This window comes from Hippocampus bargibanti, linkage group LG08 (assembly GCF_051943395.1).
Source record: "Hippocampus bargibanti isolate YZ-2025 linkage group LG08, ASM5194339v1, whole genome shotgun sequence".
In the NCBI taxonomy this organism is placed as follows: Eukaryota; Metazoa; Chordata; class Actinopteri; order Syngnathiformes; family Syngnathidae; genus Hippocampus; species Hippocampus bargibanti.
The window spans coordinates 4,162,432-4,186,137 of NC_142741.1; the positions used below are offsets into that span (position 1 = coordinate 4,162,432).

At 47.8% G+C, this 23,706-nt stretch overlaps 1 protein-coding gene and 1 long non-coding RNA gene across 3 annotated transcripts in view; one reads left to right on the forward strand and one right to left on the reverse strand.

The window, feature by feature from the left end:
- ttn.1 (titin, tandem duplicate 1) overlaps window positions 1–23,706 on the reverse strand; it is a 144,833-nt gene that overhangs the window by 76,204 nt on the left and 44,923 nt on the right. The window contains exons 62-104 of the mRNA XM_089003514.1: window positions 22,839–22,978; window positions 21,671–21,797; window positions 21,023–21,165; window positions 20,355–20,478; window positions 20,019–20,285; window positions 19,519–19,616; window positions 19,279–19,447; window positions 18,770–19,039; window positions 18,419–18,685; window positions 18,056–18,334; window positions 17,551–17,959; window positions 17,344–17,468; window positions 17,009–17,275; window positions 16,637–16,906; window positions 16,262–16,561; window positions 15,885–16,187; window positions 15,618–15,805; window positions 15,437–15,551; window positions 15,067–15,354; window positions 14,782–14,933; window positions 14,549–14,696; window positions 14,297–14,474; window positions 14,077–14,198; window positions 13,684–13,971; window positions 13,025–13,321; window positions 12,752–12,938; window positions 12,555–12,670; window positions 11,843–12,142; window positions 10,807–11,106; window positions 10,553–10,658; window positions 9,580–9,776; window positions 8,460–8,768; window positions 8,109–8,387; window positions 7,377–7,676; window positions 6,997–7,299; window positions 6,659–6,852; window positions 5,053–5,236; window positions 4,646–4,948; window positions 3,616–3,915; window positions 3,260–3,378; window positions 1,862–2,039; window positions 1,486–1,770; window positions 39–332 (exon numbers count right to left, since the gene is read on the reverse strand). Coding sequence (XP_088859640.1) covers window positions 39–332; window positions 1,486–1,770; window positions 1,862–2,039; window positions 3,260–3,378; window positions 3,616–3,915; window positions 4,646–4,948; window positions 5,053–5,236; window positions 6,659–6,852; window positions 6,997–7,299; window positions 7,377–7,676; window positions 8,109–8,387; window positions 8,460–8,768; window positions 9,580–9,776; window positions 10,553–10,658; window positions 10,807–11,106; window positions 11,843–12,142; window positions 12,555–12,670; window positions 12,752–12,938; window positions 13,025–13,321; window positions 13,684–13,971; window positions 14,077–14,198; window positions 14,297–14,474; window positions 14,549–14,696; window positions 14,782–14,933; window positions 15,067–15,354; window positions 15,437–15,551; window positions 15,618–15,805; window positions 15,885–16,187; window positions 16,262–16,561; window positions 16,637–16,906; window positions 17,009–17,275; window positions 17,344–17,468; window positions 17,551–17,959; window positions 18,056–18,334; window positions 18,419–18,685; window positions 18,770–19,039; window positions 19,279–19,447; window positions 19,519–19,616; window positions 20,019–20,285; window positions 20,355–20,478; window positions 21,023–21,165; window positions 21,671–21,797; window positions 22,839–22,978 — 9,588 coding nt within the window. The remainder of the gene's footprint in view (window positions 1–38; window positions 333–1,485; window positions 1,771–1,861; window positions 2,040–3,259; window positions 3,379–3,615; window positions 3,916–4,645; window positions 4,949–5,052; window positions 5,237–6,658; window positions 6,853–6,996; window positions 7,300–7,376; window positions 7,677–8,108; window positions 8,388–8,459; window positions 8,769–9,579; window positions 9,777–10,552; window positions 10,659–10,806; window positions 11,107–11,842; window positions 12,143–12,554; window positions 12,671–12,751; window positions 12,939–13,024; window positions 13,322–13,683; window positions 13,972–14,076; window positions 14,199–14,296; window positions 14,475–14,548; window positions 14,697–14,781; window positions 14,934–15,066; window positions 15,355–15,436; window positions 15,552–15,617; window positions 15,806–15,884; window positions 16,188–16,261; window positions 16,562–16,636; window positions 16,907–17,008; window positions 17,276–17,343; window positions 17,469–17,550; window positions 17,960–18,055; window positions 18,335–18,418; window positions 18,686–18,769; window positions 19,040–19,278; window positions 19,448–19,518; window positions 19,617–20,018; window positions 20,286–20,354; window positions 20,479–21,022; window positions 21,166–21,670; window positions 21,798–22,838; window positions 22,979–23,706) is intronic.
- LOC148894360 (uncharacterized) lies at window positions 128–23,706 on the forward strand. 2 transcript variants are annotated; one of them, XR_016115898.1, is made up of 8 exons: window positions 128–268; window positions 1,510–1,546; window positions 1,642–2,097; window positions 3,276–3,408; window positions 3,560–3,704; window positions 8,620–8,876; window positions 8,967–9,084; window positions 22,869–23,706. It is a non-coding gene; the product is annotated as an uncharacterized LOC148894360 (long non-coding RNA). The 2 variants fall into 2 exon arrangements; XR_016115899.1 differs by lacking the exon at window positions 22,869–23,706 and adding an exon at window positions 11,860–11,958.

Below are 23,706 nucleotides of genomic sequence, written 5' to 3' on the forward strand. Positions count from 1 at the left end.
CAAAACTGGTTGCTTGAGCGTAGAATAGGGGCCAGCACCTTTGGGGTCTTGAGCTAAAATGGGCCCAAGGTCTGCCGGGGCCCCATCTCCATACTTGTTTCGAGCAATGACCCGAAAGTCGTACTCCTGGCCCGCAAGCAGTCCCTGGGCGTCAAACTTGCAAGATGCCACCTCAATGGGCTGGCGGAAGAGTTTCATCTTGGCATCCTTTCTCAGGACCTCATAGCCAATGATGTCACTGCCGCCGTTGTCCAGCGGATCCGACCAGGTGAGGGAGATGTTCTTCTTGGTCACCATCAGAGTCTTTAAGTCCACCACAGGACCTGGGACATCTGCATGAAAATAAAGATGCCACAAATTCTATACTCAGTGACGTTAAATGGGGATACAGCGATACCATGGCTTACAAACTTAATTGGTTCCCAGATAGAGTGTGTAAGGCGAAAAGCGTGTAACCCAAACATTAATTTCCCATACGAAACTATTAAAATGAGAATAATCTGTTCCCAGGTCCCCATAAAACATCATTTTCTACTTTCTAATATTCTAAGCCTTAGAACTACACAAAATATACCTTATTTTATGTATAATAAATGTGCTATGGTATTGTAATTAAAGAAATAAACTGTACTATATAATAAAGTCGTTTTATTGACCATCTTGAGGAATGATTTGAAGATAAAGCTATGACAGCTTTATCATCAGAACTGGCTGCCTCATCATGACGAATGACATTATGAATCCCTGTACGACACTTAAAGTTCTCAAACCATCCATGGCTAGCCTTGAAATCATCAATGGATGACGAACTTCCAGGTTGGCTCTTGACAATAGCCGAGTGAAGTTGCCGTGCTTTCTCCGCGATAATTTTACCTAGTTCCTCATCAATTGTGTTCTGTTTAGATGGGTTGATAGCTTTTTGCCTCAAGTGTACAGATGGCTTTTGCGGGTTATTTGTGGAGCCTGATTTATGGGATGTTTTAACCTTGCAGTCTACACTCTGCCTTTGAACTATCAATACAGTTGAAACCAGTCCAAATTTCAGTTTTCTATCCATTTTCTCACTCTCTCTGTTGTCTGCCTATCTATTATTTGCAGCTCTGTGTTTCTGTAATCCACCCCCCACTCACTGCTGCGTTCTTTACCAATCACGTGCGGGTTTAATCGAAGACTGGGGGCGGGGAATAGAGGACAAAAAATAGTTGGCTGCCATATCCTTGTTAGGAGAACGGGCTCGTTCGTAAACGACACATCACTCATTGTTGTGCTCCGGGTGTATCCCGAAAAATAGTTCGTATTCCAAGATTAAATTCTCGTGAATTTAACATTCATCAGCCGAAAAGTTCGTTAGCTAAAGCGTTCGTAAGTCGAGGTATCACTGTACGTCCCACGACTTTGGAAAATAAAACAAATCAATAATAATAATAATCAGATCACATTTTTTTAACAAAGCACATTTGCCATTTCCCGATGAATAACACTGACCCATAATATCAACTTTGGTTTCAGCAACCTTTGTCCCACTGCTGTTGGTGCCTGAAATGCGGTATTTGCCGTGATCTTTCCTGAGTGCCTTCTTGATGAAGAGACTGTTGTTCTTGCCATCCGTCTCCACAATCATTCTGCCCTCGTCAATTTCAGCATCATCTTTGGCCCACTTGACCTCAGGCTGCGGGCGGCCAATCACCACGGCGGGAAGCTTCAGCGACTCGCCGGCCTTGATCATGACGCCGTTCCTGACCGAGACGTCAAAGTCCACAACCGGAGGTTCTGAAGGTCGCAGAAGATGAGAACATAAGTTTTGAAGACAACGAGGAGAGACTTGCCGGCAGTGTGCATCTGCTCGGCCTTTTGCTTGTACCTTGAGGCTCCTTGACGGTAACGGGGTCTGTGACTCCCGGGGCTCCAGGGCCCGCATCGTTGACAGCGATGACTCGAATGTAGTAATCAGTTCCTTCAGTCAGACCTGTGACGGTGTAGGTCAACTCCTTGCACCTGAACTCTGTGCTGCGAGTCCAGTTCTTCTCTCCAGCCACCACCTTATGTCATAGAAAGAGAGATCTAGCCCTTAATGGTTCACACGACGGGAACCGGAAAGTATCCTTCTAATGTCTAATGCAGTGGTTCTTAATCTTGTTGGAGGCACCGAACCCCACCAGTTTCATATGCTCATTCACCGAACCCTTCTTCCAATAACTGTGCCTACTAACTGCATACTAGACTGAGGGGTGGACTTCTGTGGCGGAGAATCCACTGAACCCCTGAGACTGACTCACCGAACCGCTAGGGTTCGATCGAACCCGTGTTAAGAACCACTGGTCTAATGTCGTCTGGCAGTGTCTGAAACAACGCCTGCCCGGACGCCCGGGGCGTGCAACTTTTACGTCGGGCATACAACCTACAAAACGTCTCTGCCCGGGTGGCCGACAACTTCTTCAAGAAAAAAAACTAATGATTTTTTTTCAAATTAAACATTTGCTTTATTCAATATAGCAAACGATTTCGAAATAAAAATAATTTATTCCAATTTCGAAATCTTTGTTCAGTATGGAAATTTTGGAATTTCAGTTCATTTGTCAATTTGCATACTCGGCACGGCAGCCAATCAGAAGCCTGCTTACTGCTTCCGGACTTTCCCCGAGCGTTATAAGGTTGTGCATTTGCATATCATTTTCCAAAGTAGACGCACAGAACCTCAGCCCCGGAAGATTCAAAAGAAGCTAACAAAATTTATGACGCTACAAAACTTAAACGTACATTAAAAGCATCGTGCAAAGAGGAGTTCACGTGGCTTGAAGCAGATGACGCAATGCAAACATTGCATTGTGCAACATGCCGAACAGTGTATTGACAAATGACAACTGGAGCAAAATCATCAGCAAGGGATCATTTGTGGCAGGTACATCCTTAATATAAAAAAAATCCTTAATACGTTGCAACAATGTTTTTTTTTTGCGATTAGTCGTCTTATTGTGTTTCAAGTTGTGAAAAATGGGGCAGGCAACTTTATGGCCGGGCAGGCAACTTTTCAGAGTTTTCTGCCCTGGTGTCCGCGAACTTTTTCTCTTGAATTTGACACTGGTTGCACCCCAAGAGGTCTAGTTCAAGGGTTGACGTCTTATTGTGTTTCAAGTTGTGAAAAACGGGGCAGGCAACTTTTCAGAGTTGTCTGCCCTGGTGTCCGCGAACTTTTTGTCAGGAGATTCAGACACTGTATATGGTCACTCCATGAAAATCAATGTCACATCACGATGGTCACCTTCTCAACGTGGTAGCCCAAGATGTCCCCTCCTCCATTGTACAAAGGTGGCTTCCAGGACACAATGACAGAGTCTTTCCCGGTGTCTACAATCCAAGGTGTCGGAGGACCAGGAGGCACTAAAGTGGCAGTGTGGCAAATACAAACAGGTGCTTACCATGCAGGTTTTAATAAATACAAGATTTACACTGCACAAAGGTCTTGAATGTGGTTTCAATGCTCATGAGGGCTTGTTCCAATGTTTCACCTCAAACGTCAAACGCTGATCCAGTAAGCATCTCTCTTTGGCTTCACAAATAGGAACAGTCAACAATCCACAACGGGTTGCCCGCTACTTCTACGGTGCAGAGACTTACGGATCGGATCCATTGCAACAATGCGGTCCGTTGGCTCGCTGAAAGGTCCGGGTCCAGCCAGGTTCTCGGCACACACCCTGAAGATATAGGTGAGTCCCTCCATCAAGCCACTGGCTTTGACTTCCAGAGAGTTGAGGAGAACGCGGTTGACGCGACTCCAGTGTTTGCTGTTCACTTCTTTCCTCTCAATCCAGTAGCCCAAAATGGGACTGCCATTGTCCTTTGGCTCATGCCAGGAAAGGTGGGCGGAGCTAGCCGTCACATCCTGAACTCTCGGGGTGTTGGGTGCGTCGGGAGGATCTGATGGGAAAGGTGGGCCAAAGTCATACGGGACTCCCTCAAAAGAGCATTCAACGGATCAAGGTCACTCTCAATCCCGCAGCTCAACTTGTGACCATAAAACATATTTTTTTATGGTCTCATTCGCGAACGACACATCACTCATTGAGGCAGCTCTGTGTACGAAAAAAGTTCGTATACCAAGGTAAAGTTCGTATCCCAAGGTAAATTTTTCATAAATGTAACGTTCGTCAACTGAAAAGTTCGTAAGCCAAGGGGTTTGTAAACCGAGGTATCATTGTATGTATATGCCTACTGCCCAGACGTGGCGGTGCCAGACTCTGCTATGATAGGTCCCTGCTCTCCGGTTGGGGGGGAGCAGAGGACTATTCCCCGAGGCTACACTGATTACTTCTACTTGTCCTGACTGTTTACTTCTATTGTCCTGCCTGATTATGGGGTCTACGACTGGACTAATTGCCACATTTGCTCTGGTATCGCCTCATAAGCATAACTAAGCCTATGTGGTCTTAGAAGACTGTTGTAAGAACGATCCAAATTAAACCTGAAGAAACCTTCTCATCGATGGACCACTCGTGTACGACTGAGAGCTTACACAGACGCAAAGCCCTAATTGTAAATATCATAAGACTTTGGGTTTGGATTTGGTGTCTTGTCTTCAGCCAAATGTATCAAAGCTACCACCAGAGAAGACAGGAAGAATGCAAAGAACGGAACCAAACGCGCTCACCAAACTGGTTCTTGGCCACCAGAGGTTCAGAGACCAAAGGTGGTCCACATCCCAATTTGTTCTCGGCGCTAACTTTGAAGATGTACTCTTTCCCCTCGATCAGCTTGGTGGCGGGGAAGCTTGTGCCCTTCAAGGTGGAGGTGATGGTGATCCAGCCGATGTCATCGCTCTTGTTGTCTTTTTTTTCCACAATGTAGTTAAGGATCTCACTGCCACCGTCGTCCTCAGGAGGCTCCCAGTTGCACACCGCTGAGGTGTTCCGAATATCTTCGAAGCTGAAGTTAATGGGTGCCCCGGGTTTGTCTGCAGCCAAAAAGGGTTCCGGTGATTGCAGCATGACCCATTTGATTTTTGTTCCGGTTTCGGGAGGTCATCTACTGGTCTGACAAGTCAGCGGGGAAACTTACCCAGGATGTTCACGACACATGAGGCGGTGGCAAGGCCGTGAATGTTCTCAACCTGGATGGTGAAGAGTCCGTGGTCTGCTCGGATCGCCTCTCGTACCATCAAAGTCGAGTGACCCTTCTTTGTCTGGTCCAAACTGAGGCGCTCACGCAGTGGACTTACAAACTCTTCAGGGGGGCCAAAAGCCTGGGAGGAAAAAGATAACACCAAACACCAAGCCTGAATATGTATATAGGTAACATCCGACTTACGACTAGCTCGACTTACGATTTTGATTCGGTACTCTTCATAGAATGAATCAGATTCTGTTTCTGATTCGGTACTCTTCAGAGAATGAATCAGAATCAAATTCTGACTCAGTACTCATCAAAGAATGAATCAGAATTAGATTTTGATTGGGTACTCTTCAAAGAATGAATCAGAATCAGATTCTGATTGAGTACTCTTCAAAGAATGAATCAGAATCCGTTTCTGATTGGTTACTCTTCCATGACCTCCAGACCCTATTTTTTAAAATTGTAATTCCACGCCTGACACCGCAATGCGTAGGACAATTTTGGACCGGCAGCCAGCCAGCATCTTACTCTCGCACAGCAATCGACTGTGTGAAGTAGTGATGTGACATTCGCGAACGAGCCGGTTCTTAGAGCCGGATCGATGAAGTGAACAAAGACAGCCGGTTCCTAACAAGGCGCCGGAAATGGGAGCTGATTTTTTTTCCTCTATTACCCGGCCCCAGTCTTCGGTGAAAGCCGCACGTGATTGGTCAATATCCATGGTAGAGGAGGGAGGGGAGAATTACAGACACACGCAGCAGTGAGAAGAGGGGAGGGGGGTTAGGGTAGACAGGTGGACAAATGTTATCACATTATGCTGTTATTATTTTCAATTATATTTTTACTAGTTGATATGATAGCCAGAATAACCACAGGAAAAGTGAAAGTTAGTGGATGCTCTCTGTGAATATATAAATCAAGCCATAAATATAAAAATATTTGATATTGTGTATTTTTTTACATGAGTACAGTAAAGTCTCGTTATATCGATATCGGATATATCGATAGTCCCGGTTATATCGATACTATTTCTATGCACGCACGGAGAAAATTACATGCAAACAGGGTCGGATATATCGATAGTCCCGGTTATATCGATATTTTTTCGGACTCCCTTGAATATCAATATAACGAGACTTTACTGTAATTCGTTTTTCACATAATGTTACGATGCTCACCCGCAGAAAAAATATCCTGTGACTGTAAAGTGTCCCTGAGAGTTTTGAAAGGCGCTTATAAATCAAATGTATTATTATTATTAGCATTATTAATTTAAGCAACAAAAAAAAAACAAACAAACTGGGGAGCCATTTGGGATCCGATAGAGCTGGATCTTTTTAGTGAGCCGAGCCAAAAGAACCCGCTGTCTGAAAAGAGCTGGAATTCCCATCACTAGTGTGAAGGCACCGGGGGGTGGGGGGGGGGGGTTCCGTGTCATTTCGCCTCTGAGTCTCTATTCAATTTTGAATGGATTTCGACTGACAACCATTTCAACTTACGACCGCTTGGTCGGAACGGAACTCGGTCGTAAGTCGGATGTTACCAAACTGACCTTGGCTTTGGTCTTCTTCTTAACCAATTGGACGACCTTCTTGGTGGGCTCTTTGGTGACGTCCTCATTGTTCCTCATCCAGGTGACCTTGGGGTAAGGGGAGCCCGAGATGTTGGCATCGATGCGAATCTCTCCGCCCTTCTTCATGCATAACCCAGACTGCACACGGGCATGCAGGGTGACTGTCGGTTTTTCTGAAAAAGCGCAGAAGAAGGTCAAGGTCTTATCTCAAATGGAGGTCTGCAACAGTCATCACAAAATATATATAATTGCTGTGTGCGGCATTTCTCACGGCAATTCAGTTCAAGTGCAACTGCTTGGGAAATGGTCTGACGTACCAATGGGGTCAGCAGCTCGGATGAGTTGGGTGCTTCGAGACGGTCCGCTGATTCCGGCGGCGTTCTCGGCTCGGACCCTGAACTGATATTCCTTGTCCTCCTTTAGACCTGTCACTACATATGAGAAACCGGGAAGCAGGCCGGGGGTAACCCGCTCGTAGCGGTCGCCGTCCTTCTCCATCATCTCCACAACGTAGCCTTGAATTGGGCAGCCGCCGTCATAATCGGGCGCCTTCCAAGTGACAGTGATGGATTTGGATGTTGGCTCCTGTGCCTCCACTTGGGTGGGCGCGTCTGGTTTCTCTGTAAAGAGGATGACGCTTTCATTGTATTTTGCATATCCGTCACTGGTCATGTCGACTGCCCGGGGGTGGACTTACGCTTGATCTCCTGGATGAAGACAGGGGTTCTGGACTCCAGATATGCTCCTGCGCCCACCTTGTTGATGGCTTTCACACGAAAGTAGTACTCACAGTTAACATACAAGTCTTTGACCGTGCAGCTGAGAACGTGGTCTCCTGAGGTGACGGGCATGTAGGTCTTTTTGGAGGCTTCGCGGCGTTCCAGCGTGTAACTAAGGATGGGTGTCCCTCCGTCATCCACGGGTGCTTCCCAGCTGACATCGCAGGAGTTCTTTGTGACGTTGTCAGAACTGATGTTTTTGCACTGACCAGGGAGACCTGCGTGTGATCACCAAGAGGCATATGCATGGTTTTCCAACAAGGAGAGATAAAGGACAAAGGCCATTCCTCTCCACAAAAGACAGTGCCACTCATATTCATACCCGAGTAACTGAAACTATGTTTTCAACCCATTAAGATACTGACACCTAAGTATCTCAGCCACCTTCGAGTGGCCAAGGAATACAGTTGAGTTGTGTTGAAGATTAAGAAGAAGAAGAAGAAAAAGAAGAAGAAGATGTAGAAGGCTTGAATGGGAAAGTGAACGGTGGGGCAAGGGAGAAAGGGGATCATTGTATCTATTAGCTAGCTGGCTGGCAGTCTAATGGCTATTTGGTGCCTAGCTGGCTGGCTATCTATTAGCTAGCTAGCTGGCTGGCTATCTGGTAGCTGGCTGGCTATCTATAAATGGAAGTAGTGAAAGCCACATACCGATGACTTTGACACTGATGTCTCCACTGACGGTCCCCAGGCTGTTCTGGAGGGTGACGCTATACACGCCAGCATCGGACCGTGTGCACCCAAGCAGTTCCAGGTGACAAGTATTCATCTCCACTCTCGTGGATAGCCGTTCTCCAGTTTTGCATTCCAGCGCATCCTTCTGCCACAACATCTGTGGCGTGGGGATGGCTTTGTAAGGAATGCTCAGGCGCAGCTTCTCTCCCTCCACCACCACCACATCCTTTGTGTCCAAGTCCATCGTCGGGGCACCTTGAGAACGGGTGACCAGCCGTCGGCAATCTAACAGGACACAACGGTGCTCTCTGCTCTGCTAATACTTACAGTCTGGATCCTTGGTAGAAACCTTGTCGGAGATCTCCGAGGGATCGCCTACGCCAATAGCATTAACGGCACGGATTCTGATCACGTACTTCTTCTCCGGTTTGATTCCATCCTCAATTTTAAACTTCAGCTCTTTGACTGGTCTGCTGTTGACCCGCAGCCATTTCAGCTCCGGACGAGCCTCGGCCACCTCCACGTGGTAACCGATGATTGGGGAGCCGCCATCCTTGACCGGCGGGTTCCACGCAACGGTGATGTGCTCCCGACTGCTATCCGAGACGGTCACCCCCAAGGGAGGGGACGGTGCACCTGTAGATAAAGACCAGCGGGGTTTGATTACATGCAGCCCAGACCATCACCAGAATGTCATCCTTTCACCACATCACCCCCGTCCTCCAAGAGCTCCACTGGTTCCAGGTCAAATATAGAATCAACTTTAAAATTATTCTTTATACATTTTGCGCTATCTGACCTTCTTCAAATTTCTATACCCTCTCGTTCCCTCAGATCCTCTTGCTCCCTCCACCTCTGTGTGCCCTCACCCCTGCCTGTCTCAGCACGATGGGGGACAGAGCTTTCAGCTGCTCAGCCCCCAAACTCTGGAACTCACTTACTCCCAACATTGGTAAGATGGATTCTCTGCCCACCTTCAAATCCCATCTCAAAAGCCAACTATTTAAAATTGCATTTTTTTGTGTGTAGCTCTTTCACTTTGTTTCTATTTATAATTGTATTATATTCTTTTTATTCATTGTATTCTATTGTATTTTATTTATTATAGTTTCTGATTCTTGTCTGTGACTGTAAAGTGTCCTTGAGAGCTTTAAAAGGCGCTTAAAATGTAATGTATTATTATTATCTATTTGCTGTCTAACTAGCTAGCTAGCTAGCTATTAGTTACCTATTAGCTAGCTAGCTGGCTATCTATCCAGCAAGCTATCTATTGGCTAGCTAGCTAGGGTTCTATCTATTTGAGTTACTTCTGGGTTGAGTGACTGTAAAGTGACCTTGAGAGTTTTGAAATGCGCTTAGAAATGAAATGTATTATTATCATTATTATGATCCAGTCCTGGTCACTTCTGTTGCCAAAGTGGACAAGTTGACCACAAATGGGACTCACTGGTGGGATCCTCAATGGTAAGGGTCTCGGTGGGTTCACTGGGTTCCCCAAGCCCTGCCTCATTTTCTGCGCGCACTTGGAACTGGACCTCCGAGCCCTCATCCACATCAGTCACCGTGAATTGACTTTGTTTGTCCGGAGTCTTGCAGCACTTCAACCAACGACTTCCCAGCTTGTCCTTCTTCTCGATCACGTACCTGCAGCGTTACAAAAAATGGTGACAAGGAGACAAGCATTATAATAATAATAAATAATAATAATAATACATTTAATTTATAAATGCCTTTCAAACTCACAAGGTGACTACAGTCACAGGATAAGTTTCTCTGTGGGTGAGCAGCGGCGCCACATGCGCCAGCATTCACTCAACCCGGAATAACTCAAATAGATAGAAAGTTAGCTAGCCAGCTAATAGATAGCCATTAAATAGGTAGCTAGACAGTTAACAGATAGGTAGCTAGATAGCTAATAGATAGCCAACTAGATAGCTAACAGATAGCCAGCTAGATAGCTAGTAGCTAGCCAGCCAGCTAGACAGCTAATAGATGACTAACAGATAGCTATTAGAAAGGTAACTAGATAGCTAAACGATAGCTAGCCAGATAGCAATAGATAGCTAGCTGTATAACTAATAGCTAGCTAGATAGTTAATAGATAGCAACACGAGCCAGCATTCACTCAACCCGGAAGTAACTACAATCGATAGAAAGTTAGCTAGATCGCAAATAGATAACAAATAGCTAGCTAGATAGCTAACAGATAGCAAAATAGCTAGCTAGCTAGCTAGATAGTTAATAGATAGCAACACGAGCCAGCGGTCACTTCACCCGGAAGTAACTCAAATAGATAGAAAGTTATAGAAAGTTAGCTAGCTAGCTAATAGATAACTAATAGCTAAATAGCTAAATGGAATGGATTATTATTCTTATTATTATGAACATTTTCTACATCCCCTGCATCACTTCAAACTTACCTGGTGATGGGTCGTCCGCCGTGACTTTTCGGAGCTTCCCATTTCAGCTCCACGTGTCTCTTGGTGACCTCCACCACGGTCAGAGCGTAAGGAGGTCCAGGAGTGGCTAAAGACCAATTTTGTCGATGTTAGTGTGTGATTGTAAGGCCTACGTTTTAAAGAGCAGCATTCTTGACCAATCACGTGTGGCTTTAACCGAAAATTGGGGGCGGGGAATAGAGATTGTCTCAAACATGAAATCGTGCAGAACATACTGAAAGTGTCTTTAGCCAGCACGGCATCCTCCAGTTCGCAGAATTCACCCAGGCCGACGGCATTTTCAGCAGCCACGCGGAACACATACAAGGAGCCTTGGTTGAGCGGGCTCACTGTGTATTTCAGATCTTTCACGGTGGTATCCACCGTCTGCCAAGTTTTCCGCCGCACGTCTCTCTTCTCCACCACATAGTTTGTGATGGGTGAGCCACCGTCGCTGCTGGGCGCCTGCCATTTCAAATCGGCGTTGATCTTGGTCATGTTGGCCACGTCCAACCACTGAGGCGCAGAAGGCGGGTCTGTCGTGGGGAAACGGGATAACGTTTTGAGCTTTTCAAAAACCTCATGAAATCATTGAGCTGTCCCACTTTGTTCAACTTTGACGGCAAACAGCCGACAGAATCAAAACAATGGCATCAGATTCTGAGAAGATGCTTTCTTGTTCCTCATCCAGTTATGAATATGATTCAAATAGTTCTGAAGATGAAAGCATAAATGTTTGCAATCGATTAAAGAAGTCCTCCTGTGTCAATTTGAGCCATCAGGACTCCAATGTAGCGTCCCAGAAAATGCACAAGATGGCGCCCAAGCTCCGTTGGAAATGGGCTGATTTGTCTGCTGGGAATTTGTGTCAACTACTATCAAATAGTAGTCTTGGTGCAACACATAACGATTCACCATCGCGTTATTTATGTGTTTTCATTCTAATTTCGCCATCAACACGGATCAACACGAAGTTTTCAGACCAAACAAAGCTTTCTCAGTCAGGGGCGTTCCAGATGTGACGTCACGTCAGGCATTGTCATCAACTCGATAACAAGACTTCCTGAATATTCAGCGCAAGTCTTAAAACGTGAAATATAGCTATATGCTGTGGAATCTTTGTAAAATACGCTCAGTAGAAGTCATTTGAAGTGATTTTACAAATTATGGACACAACTTGTCCCGAGGCGTCGGTTGTCCTTTAAACCAGTCAAGATCACAGGATGGTGCAATTAATTTGCACAAGGGTGTACATCCCTGTAATCTACTTACAGAGTCTTTCCTTGCAGACGACAGAGTCGCAGGGCTCGCTGGGTTCGCTCTCGCCGGCTTTATTGACAGCCTTGATCCGGAAGGCGTATTCTTGCTTTTCCATCAAGCCCGGCACCTGGTGTTCGGTTTGAGTAATGTCCTCCGCAATGCGGATCCACTCATCACTGCCGCTTTTCTGGAACTCAATGACGTAAGTGTCAATCTTAGCACCGCCATCGTGCTCGGGCCGGGTCCATGCCAGCGTAGCGGAGGTCTTGCCAATGTCACGAATCACAGGTTTGCCAGGAGCCCATGGAGGATCTGTGGAAGACATTAGTTCATTTGCAATTCATTCTCTGCTTGGACTCTGCGGAGCTTTGTGCACTGTAATAGTAATAGTAAAAGTAATAGTAATAGTAATAACAATAGCAATAGCTAATACAGTAAAGTCTCGTTATATCGATATTCAAGGGAGTCCGAAAAAATATCGATATAACCGGGACTATCGATATATCCGACCCTGTTTGCATGTAATTTTCTCCGTGCATGCATAGAAATAGTATCGATATAACCGGGACTATCGATATATCCGATATCGATATAACGAGACTTTACTGTAGTAGTATTAGTAGTAATCAAAAGTCAAAGTCAGCTTTATTGTCAAATATATAGTATTAGTAGTAGTAATAGTAGTCGTAGTCGTCGTAGTAGTATGTAAATGTAAAATGCACACCAATTGGGTCTTTGATCAGGATTGGATCTGTTTCTGTGCTTGGTTTTCCAGTTCCAGCCAGATTTTCAGCCAGGACCCTGAATCGGTACTTCTTCTTCGTCAGCAGTCCTTTCACCCTGTGGTCAAATATGCCAGAAAGTTGATAAAATAAAAGATGTGTCATGTCAGCGAGCAAGTGAAATGAAAGGTTTAACAACCTGAAGCTGGTGTCCTTGATGGGCAGCTTGTTGCATCCAACCCATTTATCAGTGTTGGGATCAAACCTCTCCACCCAATAACCAGTAATCGGACTGCCGCCGTCCTCATCTGACTCAAACCAGTTGAGAGTCACAGCATCCTTGGCAATGTCAGAGGGTGTGACTCTGGATGGAGGGCCCGGAGGATCTAAAAAGGCACAGGCAGGGTTGTGGACTCGGAATTAACGAAGGAACCCTTTCCTAACGAAGGAAAGGTCAAAACTCGGGTCTCACCAAATGAATATTTGGCCACAATCGGCATGTGCTCAGCAGGTTCTCCCACACCATACTGGTTTTCGGCACTGATCCTGAAGATGTACTCCATAAGAGGAGTGAGCTTGCAGGCCTTGAACGTGGTGTATTTAACCGTGGCAGACAGCTTGGTCCATTCATCGTGATCCGTCTTGCGACTCTCCACAATGTAGTTGGTCACAGGTGAGCCACCGTCATCCCGTGGAGGGTTCCAGGCCAAGAGGCAAGACTCATTGGTGATTTCGGAAATGTCAAAGGCAGCGGGTGGGCCGGGTTTGTCTGAACAGGACCGACAAGTCAAGTTTAATTTCAGGAAGACATGTTTCTGCTAATCCACACACATTTGTGAATTGACAGTGAGACACGGGATCGGTCGTCCAGGTGTGCCTGGCGGTTGGCCCTCAGCCAGTTGAGGGTGTAGCCACACCCGCTAACCTAGTCAGGATGAAGCGGTTAAGTCTTAACCACTTCATCTTAACCAGTAAGATGATGACGAGTGGATTTCTGCTCGATATGCTTTCAATGTGTCCAATGTGAAGCTTAAAGCCAATATGAAGGGAGCCACTCGGCACGGCCAAGCCATCAGCGATGATGGATGTGCTTGTTTTCATAAGGGTCACAATGACATTAGTGATACACACCGAGAATGTTGACATCAACGGTCGCGGTGGCACGTCCGCAGGTGTTGACGGCTTCGATGATGTAGGTGGCGCTGTCGCCTCTGGTCGCACGGGCAATGGACAACTTGGAGTGTCCGGGCTGTGTGTCGATGGCAATGCGGTCATCAGCCTGCAGGACCAGGTCAGCCTTGGTCCACTTCACACGGGGATCCGGCTTCCCTTTGATGTCGGCGGGAAGTTCGATTTTGGTGCCAGCCCTGGCGGTAATACCGGCTAACAACTTCACATCCAGCTGAATCTCCGGAGGTTCTGTTGGGTATTTTCAGGAAGTCAAACAGTTTTTTTGCAGTTGATCTGTGGTCCCTCTGATGCAGATTTTTGGGAGATTAGACGTCAGGCTCCTCTCAGACTCACCTTTAGCATCTACAGCCTGGATCTCATCTGTAGCCCTGCATGGTCGACTGGCTCCTAGATTATTAACAGCTCGGACTCTGTAGGCATACCACTGTCCCTCAGTCAGTCCAGTGACCTGAAACCTAGGAGCAACAGCAGATCAAATGAGACGTGGGAAGTCGGAGCCACACTCCCAAACACACATTTCAGAAATAAGACCCGAGAGCATATTGAGACCCACTTCAGCTCTTGAACCGGTTCCGAGCAGGGTTCCCACTTGTCGGCCCCACGTTGACACTTATCCACCACATAACCTTTGACCGGGGAGCCACCATCGTACTTTGGAGGCTCCCAAGACAGAAAGATGCCCTTGCTGCTCTTGTCACGCCACTTCAGATTCTCGGGAGGATCGGGTGCAGCTGAAGTGAGGTTTTAGAAACTCAGCAGGATCTTCTTGTTTTAATTTTTAGTTCTCAACTAAGACGTCACTCACTGGCCGGAGAAGACACGTTGACGGGCTCGTCCATGTAGGCCGGTTCGCCCGGGCCACATTTATTGCAGGCAGCGACACTGAACAGGTAATCCTTTCCTTCCATGACATCCGTCACCGTATGCTCAAGGTCCAGGACTTCTGTGGCCACCTGGCGCCCAACGACAACAACGGTTGCTTCCAGTCCACCAAATTGACAGGCATCGACCGTAGCTGAAAGTAGCCAAGATGTTCACCTTGGCCCAGGTCTTCCGAGACACTTCTCTCTTCTCTATCTGGTAGTGCGTGACGGGACTTCCTCCGTCATGGTCAGGAGCCTCCCACATCAGGTGGACATGGTGTCTTGTCACCTCGGCCACCTTGAAGTCCTTGGGAGCACTGGGGCATGCTGGGAAATTCCACAAGAATTAAAATCTCGCCATACCCGAGTAAAATGAACACAGTACCGCGCACACGTTGGCAGTCGGCCGGAACTGCTTGCCAAAGACAAAAAGAAAAAAACGAAGAAATGAGCTCAATACCAATAACGTTGACATCTATCTCTCCAGAGACAGAGGACATATCGTTTTCCAGTTCCAGGGCGTAGGTCCCTTTGTCCGGACGAACGCTAGGTGCAACTTTGAGTTCGGTGTAAGAGGGCCTGGTCACAAGAGAGACACGTTCGGCCTCTGACGTCAGCTCCTTCTCTTCAAAGGTCCAGGCGGGCGTGGGGGTCGGGTATCCGGTGATGGGCACCCTGATGGTGAGAGGCTGAGGGACGATGACTTCCAAGCCTTTCCTGAAGGCGCTCAGGTCCAGCGTTGGACCCACTAACAGGAGACCAGCACGACGGATCCATGTCAACGAGCAGCCCAAATTTAAGCGCAACCTTTTTGGCCACGATTTTCATACCGTGGGGATCGTCGGCAAGGAGCGGGCCAAGCTGCTCGGCCGGATCGGAGAGACCGGCGGCATTCTCGACACAAACTCTGTAAAGATACTTCGAACCATGTTTCAGTCCAGATACCTAAAAAAAAGAATAAATATAGAGTGACTTTGCTGAGATTGAAAATTGACGCGGGGAGCTTCATACCCGGCAGGAGAGGTCCGCACACAGTCTGGCGTTGAAGCGGCGCCAGTTGTCGGTGCCCTCCTCGCACTTCTCAATGATATAGCCGGTGATCGGGCTGCCGCCATTACTAGCCGGGGGCTCCCAGGTGAGAGTGACGGCGTCCTTGGTCTGGTCCTCAAAGTTCAAGTTGAGGGGCGGGCTCGGCCTCTCTGCAACAAGTTTGTGTTCCGGGCAAATCAGATTGCGCCACATGCCAGAGATGACCGTCGGCGGTCAAAGGTCACCCACCAATGGGATCCATGATCTTGACCGCTTTGGTGGCGGCGCTGGGCTTGCCGACGCCGGCCTTGTTTTCAGCTCGCACTCTGAAGATGTACTCTTTGTTCTCGATCACATCGTTGAGACCAGCCGAGCGCTCACCGGGCCCGCACAGCATGCACGCCTCCCACTTTACGGAAGTCCTGTCGCGGAGCTCGATCACGTAGCCGCTGATCTCCGAGCCACCGTCGAACGTGGGCGGCTCCCAGACTACGGTGGCACCAAATCTGTTCACCGCGCTGACAGCCACATTCTCCGGAGCGTCAGGAACATCTGACAGAAGACGAGCGCTTTGGTGAGGTTCTGGTCTGGAAAAGTTACGGTGCATCCGATGTCGGTTAGCTCACCAAATTTATTCTTGGCCTGGACGGCATCTTCAGTGACGACATGGGGTCCGCTCCCAACGCGATTTCTGGCGCAAACTCTGAACAGGTACCAGCAGTCCTTTTGGAGGCCACTGACACAATACTCAGGAGCATCAGCGCGGTCCGTCGCCGTCGTCCAGGTCTTGCGCTTCACATCACGCCTCTCGACGTGATACGATGTGATTTTGCTCCCGCCGTCGCTGTCGGGCTCCTCCCAGGCCAAACTGACTTCACCGTCAATGGTGTCGGTCACCCTCAAGTTTTTGACCGGTCCGGGCACATCTGCCAAGGGCATATGGGATGTCAAAAGGGAAGCGTGGTAACTCCAAAGCAGTCAACCAAGCCATTGGAGCTTACCGATCACTTCGAGGTTAATGATGGCCTCCCCCTCGCCGTGCTTGTTCTTGATCACCACCTTGTACTTGCCCTGGTCTTCTTTGCTGGGACTCTGAAGGCGGTACGCCGTCTTGTCCACTGAGTTGTCAACGTTCTGGACGGGTAGACTAACGCTTTCGAAGAACCACTCCACGTCTGCCCGAGGGTAGGCGTCGTAGGGGACCGTAATAACCAAGGGCTTGCCTGCATCTGTTATCAGGTTCTGATCAGTTGTTTTGATCTTTGGAGGAGCTGCCAGAAACGGACAAACAAGAAGTTTCATTGTTTTAGCCCCCCGCACCCCCGCCTTGAGAGTCAAAACAGAGTCAGTCACGGTGGTGTGGTGCAACTCACCCGCCAGCTCTAACTTGGCTCGAGCATCTTTGTCTTTGGCGACAATTCTGTACTCGCCCTGGTCTCGAGGTCGGATCTCACACACCTGCAGTCTGTGGACTTTACCCTCGCTGATCATCTGGTATTTGTCCCCCTGGACGATGATCATGTTGTTTCTCATCCACTTCACCTCCACTCTGTCCTTGTTGAGCTCCGCCTCAAACACCACGTCCGACTCAGGTGGTTGCAAAGTGTCCTGGGGCGGTCTGATGATCTCCACTGGGATTTCTGTTTGCGCAAGCATGTCACATGAGAGGAAGACGCAATTTTTTGGGAATGAATGACACAAAATGTACCTTCAACAAATAGTCTTGCTCTGATTCTCTTCTCTTCCATGCCGCAGGCGTATTCGCATTCGTCATCTGGTCTGCAGCCTTTGACGACCAGTCTGCACGTCTTACCTTCTCTCTCTATGACATACCTGAAGGGAAACGCAGGCGCCAATAAGCATGCTGGAACGAGACCCTTTCTTAGAAAGCAACGAGTAATTCCACTTTGGGTACCTTGGCCCTTCTCGGATCTCCCGGCCATTCCTGTACCACTTGACGGTGGCCTTCTCCTTGGACAACTCGCAGTTGAACTGCGCGTCCTCAAATTCGATGACACTCTGGTCTTTGAGTTGCACGGTGAATTCTGTGGGTGCCTCGCTGATGGTCAGTTCAGCTGCACACTTGTCTTCTCCGACCTCGGCGTAATACTCGCCCTCATCTTCCATGACGCAGTCCTTGATGGTCAGTCTGTGGTTGAGGCCTTCGCTTCGGTAGACGATGCGTTTGCTGAGCTCCAGCTCCTGGCCGGCCTTCAGCCACCTCACGGTTGAGTTTGGTCGGTTCACCTTGCACACAAAACTGATTGTCTTCTTTTCCTCAGTTTTGATATCCTCGATGGGCACCAGGAACTTTAGCTCCTCCTCTGCAGGCGGAATGGATTTTCCACTTTACATTTCATGACGACCGATTTCGACTTGGCGACAGTATTTTTCGTGTTTGTGCGAGTTTGATCTTTTACCAGTAACTTTAGCGCGGGCTGAGCATGTGGCGTGCTCTCCTCTGTGATTGGTCAGGCTGACGGCGTAGTCGGCTTCATCTTCCTTGCGGGCGTCCACGATCCGCAGGGAGAAGACAGCGTCTCGCTGAGCCACCATGTACTTGCTGCTCTCAAATAGGGTCTCCTGGTCCTTCAACCACTTAGCCTTCACTCCTTCCATGTTCACCTCGCAGTTGAAGGCAATCTCGCTTCCCTCTTTGACTTCCGTGTCTCTGATGGGTGTGACGATCCTCAGTTTTTCTACAATCGGGCACGGACCATGAGTCACAACCTCAGTCGGAGTCAGGGATGATGCAAGGCATGAGGGAAATCGGTGAGTCTCACCTATCACGAGCAGATCTGCCGAGGCTCGGAGGCTGCCGATGATGACCACGTAGCCTCCTTCGTCCTTCAGCTCGCAGTTTTTCACAACCAGAGCTCGTCTCTTTCCTTCGCTGACAACTTCGTATTTGTCCCCGCTTTCCACCTCCTCCTCCCCTCTGAGCCATTTCACTTCATAGGTTTCTTTGGAAACCGAGCAGGCAAACTGAGCACTCTCCCCTTCCACCACTTCCTGGTTTTGCGGCTTGGCGATGAACTCAGCTTCAAGTTCTGGAAATAGAGGAGAAGAACTTGACAGATGCGGTTCTTTCGACCGCCTCGGAGCTTGCCCCCGTCACGGCACACTATTTGTACCGTTCAGTTTCAGGACAGCAGTGGTCCTGATGCTGGGGGTCAGGCGGCAGTTGTATTCGCCGGCGTCCTCCATCCTCAAATCTTGGATAATCAGGATCCTCTTGCGTCCATCCGCAATCTGCTCATAGCGGCCGCCCTCCGGTAACTCTCGGTCTCCTTGGTACCAGGTTACTTCCGCTCCGGGCTTGGACACCTCGCAGATCATCTTCACGCTGTCCGTCTCTGTGCCTTCTCCATTGGAAAGGTTCTTGGTGAACCTGGCAGCCTCCTCTGTTGTTGGGGATGAGGGAGCAGTCAGTCTTTCAGAACGTCACCAGAGGCCAAACGTGGTTAGCAGTGTCACTCGGGTGTGTCCTGATCTCAAATCGAGGCTGCAAGTTAACCACCTGAAAGCTCACAAACTCTCGTTCCTCAAGAAACCTCGACCTCCCCATTTTTGTCTACCTATGCAGCACACTGCAGATGGCGATTCTCTTCAAACAGAATGCGTCAAATCGAGGAAGCCTCACCGAGGACAGTCAGCATGCCGGAGCTCTTGGACGTGCCAACGTCACACTCGTATTCCGCCTCGTCGTCCATGGCGGACTTGTGGATGATTAGAATCCTCTGAAGCCCATCGGCCAAGATCTCGTACTTCTTGCCTTTCCTTATCTCGCCGCCGTCCTTGAACCAGGAAACCTGAGGAACGGTCGGCCATTGAGCAAATATCGCTCAACCTGCGTGGAAGCCGTTTGCAAGAAGATACGAACCTTGGCCGACTCTCTGGAAACTTTGCATTCGAATCTGGCGGATTCTTTTTCCAGGACCTCAACATCCTGCAAAGGCTGGATGAACTCCACGTGAGGTGCTAATGGCAAGAAACAAACGCAAAAGAAAAGACACAAATGGCAGCCGGATTTTGTCCTTGGAATGGGAATTGGATTTTGGAATTTGCTGCCCGAATTTGTTGACTCGTTTACTGATTCCGATGGTGTTTTTCACACCTAGACAATTTCTATGAGCGAGTACGCTCACTGAGTCGTGTATCACAGCGCCCGAGGGGCGAGTGTTTATTAGGGCCGTGTAACGAGGCGTCCGGCGGGACTTTTGGTGCAATTGTGTGGTCTTGCCGAGGCCACCGGACAGAATGACCCGTGTTCTGAAACATTGGACAAGGCACCCCTGTGCGGCGTCCGGCCCAAACTGGAACGGAACACCCCCAGGCGCCAGAAATGGACTCTCTCTTCTCTAAACTGCAACGGCCACTTACGTATGACGTCAAGGAAGCAGGACGTCTTTGAGTCCTTGGCGTGGCACGTGTACGTCTTGATGTCTTCCAGGTTGCAGTCGTGAATGGTCAAGGCCCTCTTCAGACCATCCACAAGCGTGTGGTATTTCTTGGTCTTGCGGATCTCCTGTCCTTCCTTGAACCACTGAACGACGGCATTCTCTCTGGACACTTGGCACTCCAGCGTGACGCTGGCCTCCTCCTCCACAGTCAGATCCTCCAGAGGCTTGGTGAACACCACCGGAGGCTCTGCGGGCAAGTGGCAAATATGAGGGCAGAAGGTAAAGAGGACAAAGGACCCCGGCGCCGGGACTTTACCTTTGACAATGAGCTGCGCCCGAGTCTGAAAATCCTTGGCGGTTAATGAGACTTGGCCCGCCTCAGAGAGCCGCACATCCTCCACCGTCAGCGCATGAATTCGCCCATCACTTTGAATTTTCACCTGCGGGAAGCCAACATGTCACCTGCGTTTCTTGTTTGTGCCACAGATAGCAAATAGGCATGCATGGAAGGTAGCCCCTTTGACAAAAAGGCAATGGAGGACAAAAATGTCCATCTATTTTCTTTCGCTAAGATTTTAACCTCATTTTCGTCAAATGAGCGGTTGTTAGCTTTTAGGTGCATGTGTACTGCCGACTGAGGCCCACTAGTATTATCCCTGCGATCTTGATAAAGTCTTTTTTTGAGAATTTGTTTAATCTCCCCAATGTATTGCTCTTTACAATTTTCATTTTTACAATGTATTGAATAAACTACATGACTTTGTTTTTCATTTGGCAGCCTATCTTTTGGATGAACTCATTTTTGCCTTAAAATGTTTATCGGTTTGAAATAAGTAGGAATTTTGTGTTGCCAAAGGACTCTTAGGATGTAGTTTTTCAGAAACCCCTGCAATGTAAGGTACTGCTACTCCTCTTCTTTTAGTATCTTCAAAATTATTTTTTATTATTATTAAAAAAAAACTAATGGTAGCCAGCAGGTCCTACCCGCTCGCCGGCCTCCATCTTGTTGCCGGCCAGGAACCAGTCGACGAGGATGCCTTCGTAGGACAGCTCGCACTGGAAGGTGGCCGTCTCGCCAGCCGTAACCGTGGCGTCTTTCAGCGGACGCAGCAGGCGAATGGCTCGAGCTGAGGGGAGTAAGGGGCGTGGCTTAGCATGTCAGGTGGTTAGCATTGAGGTAATAAATCAAAGAATGTTAGTCTTGGGCTAACAGTACTCGTTAGCTTGTCAGTTTTGAAGTAACAAATATGTGCTAGAAATGTTAGACTTCAGCTAATAGTACGTGTCAGATGGTTAGCATTGAGCTAATAAATCAAAGAATGTTAGTCTTGGGCTAACAGTACTTGTTAGCTTGTCAGTTTTGAAGTAACAAATATGTGCTGGGAATGTCAGCCTTGAGCTAATAGTATGCGTCAGATGGTTAGCATTGAGCTAATAAATCAAAGAATGTTAGTCTTGGGCTAACAGTACTCGTTAGCTTGTCAGTTTTGAAGTGAAAAAAATATGTGCTGGGAATGTCAGCCTTGAGCTAATAGTATGCGTCAGATGGTTAGCATTGAGCTAATAAATCAAAGAATGTTAGTCTTGGCACCCGCTCTCGTGACGGCCTCTGGTCCCTCCACCCGCGCTCACCTTTGACTCGCAGCTGAGCGTCCGATGTGGCGTTGCCCGCCGAGAACTCCACTTGGCCCGCCATGTCCATGCTGACGTTGTAGAGGACCAGAAGGTGTTTGAGGCCCTCCGCTTTGATTTCCACATCCTGACGGACAGACGGCAGACATTTTTTTTTTCTTTTGACTTCCTAAACCAGCGGTTCTTAACCTTTTTTTTCCTCAATTCCCCACTTTCCAATTGGCCAACTCTCTTTTGCGCTTGTTTATTAACTATTCGGGCATCAATATTTGGTTCAGCTGAAGAAATGACCCGTCATTTCCCACTTGGACAACCCGCGATTCCCCACTAGTGGGGAATTCCCCACAGGTAATGAACCACTGTCCTAAACAATCGACAGTGATACCTTTGCTTACGAATTGGTTCCCAGACAGAGTATGTAAGGCGAAAAGTGTGTATCCCAAAAATTAATTTCCCATAGGAAACCATTAAAATGAGAATAATTCGTTCCCAAGACCCCATAAAACATAATTTTCTACTTTCTAATTTTCTAATCCTTAAAACTACAAAAAATACAGTATTTATTTTATGTATAATACATGTGCTATGGTATTATAATTAAAGAAATAAATTTACTGTATAATAAAGTCGTTTTATTGACCTTTGTGATGGTCGTTGATGGCTTGGTCGAATGGTATGGCCGGTTTCATCAGCATTAAACACTTGATGTGGAACGTAACCTTCTTCTTTCACCTTCTTGAGGAATGATCCCTTGTAGGTGCTTTCTCTGCGATAATTTTACCTAGTTCCTCATCAATTGTGTTCTGTTTAGAAGCGTTGATAGCATTTTGCATTAAGTGTACAGATGGCTTGTGGGTTATTTATGGACCCTGATTGATGGGATATTTTAACCTTGCAGTCTACACTCTGCCTTTGAATTATCAATAAAGTTGAAGCTCATGTACTGTTTTTCTACTTCTTTCTTTCCTTTCCTCTTCCTTTCATCACTTTGCTGCTGTGAAATGTAAATTTCTCCACTGTGAGACTAATATAGGCAAATCAATCAATCAAAGATGATTTGGATTCTGCTTCTGCTTCTGCTTCTTTGCGCGGATAGGAATTCAGCTCAAGATTTTTCTCTGTTCACGAGCGCACTAAGGTCACGCCAAGAGGTCACGGGGGAACTCACGGCTGACTGCTGCAACGCTTCTCCTTTCAGCTTCCAGCACGCCGGGACGTCGTCGTGGGATATCTCCGTCTCAAACTTGGCCGTTTCCGTCTCGGTAACCTCCACGCTGTACAGCGGGCGCACCACCTTGATGTCGCGCTCTGGAGGGCAACAGATGCATCCGCAACAGCATCAATAGCAGCAGCGATTGCAAACAAAAACGGACTGGAAAGCACAACAAAGTCTTCAAAAAAAGGGGGCAAGCACCCATTAGCTCACTGCCAAAACATACTGTTAGCTTAAGGCTAACAGTATGTCTATAACTATCGGAATAAAAGTCAACTTGCCGTGTACATACGTACGCAAGGTTAATGCTAGCTGGCCTGCACATTGCTCATAAGCTTGCACGCTTACTTTCTGCTGCGTCTCGCAGAAGTATATTGATGCTAACGTTAGCATGTGGCTTGTCATAGTGCCACTGACATTGGACTGTTTCATCAATGCTATTGTTTCATTGCAAATTAGAATCTATCACATTAGAAGCTGTTCTCTCCAGAGAGGCGAATCCTTCGGTCCATTCAACCTGACCCGCTTATCTAAAGTGGGCGTTTACCTGTTTCAACACCCAATCAAGATCATGCAATCAAAATGGCGCTTTCCACCAACCGGCGTCAGTATCATCCAATCAAAATGGCGCTTTTCGCCAGCGCAAGCCCAAACAGGAAAAAAAGAGAATCCATATTTAGTTTGATCTGGTCATTTTGGTCTGCAAAAGTCGGAAATCCGCCAATCGGCGGAAAATTATCATCCCTGACAACAACAAAGCAGCATGTTGCCCGAGCCATTAAGGGGCGACGGGCCGCCATTAAGGGGCGATCGGTCGCCATTA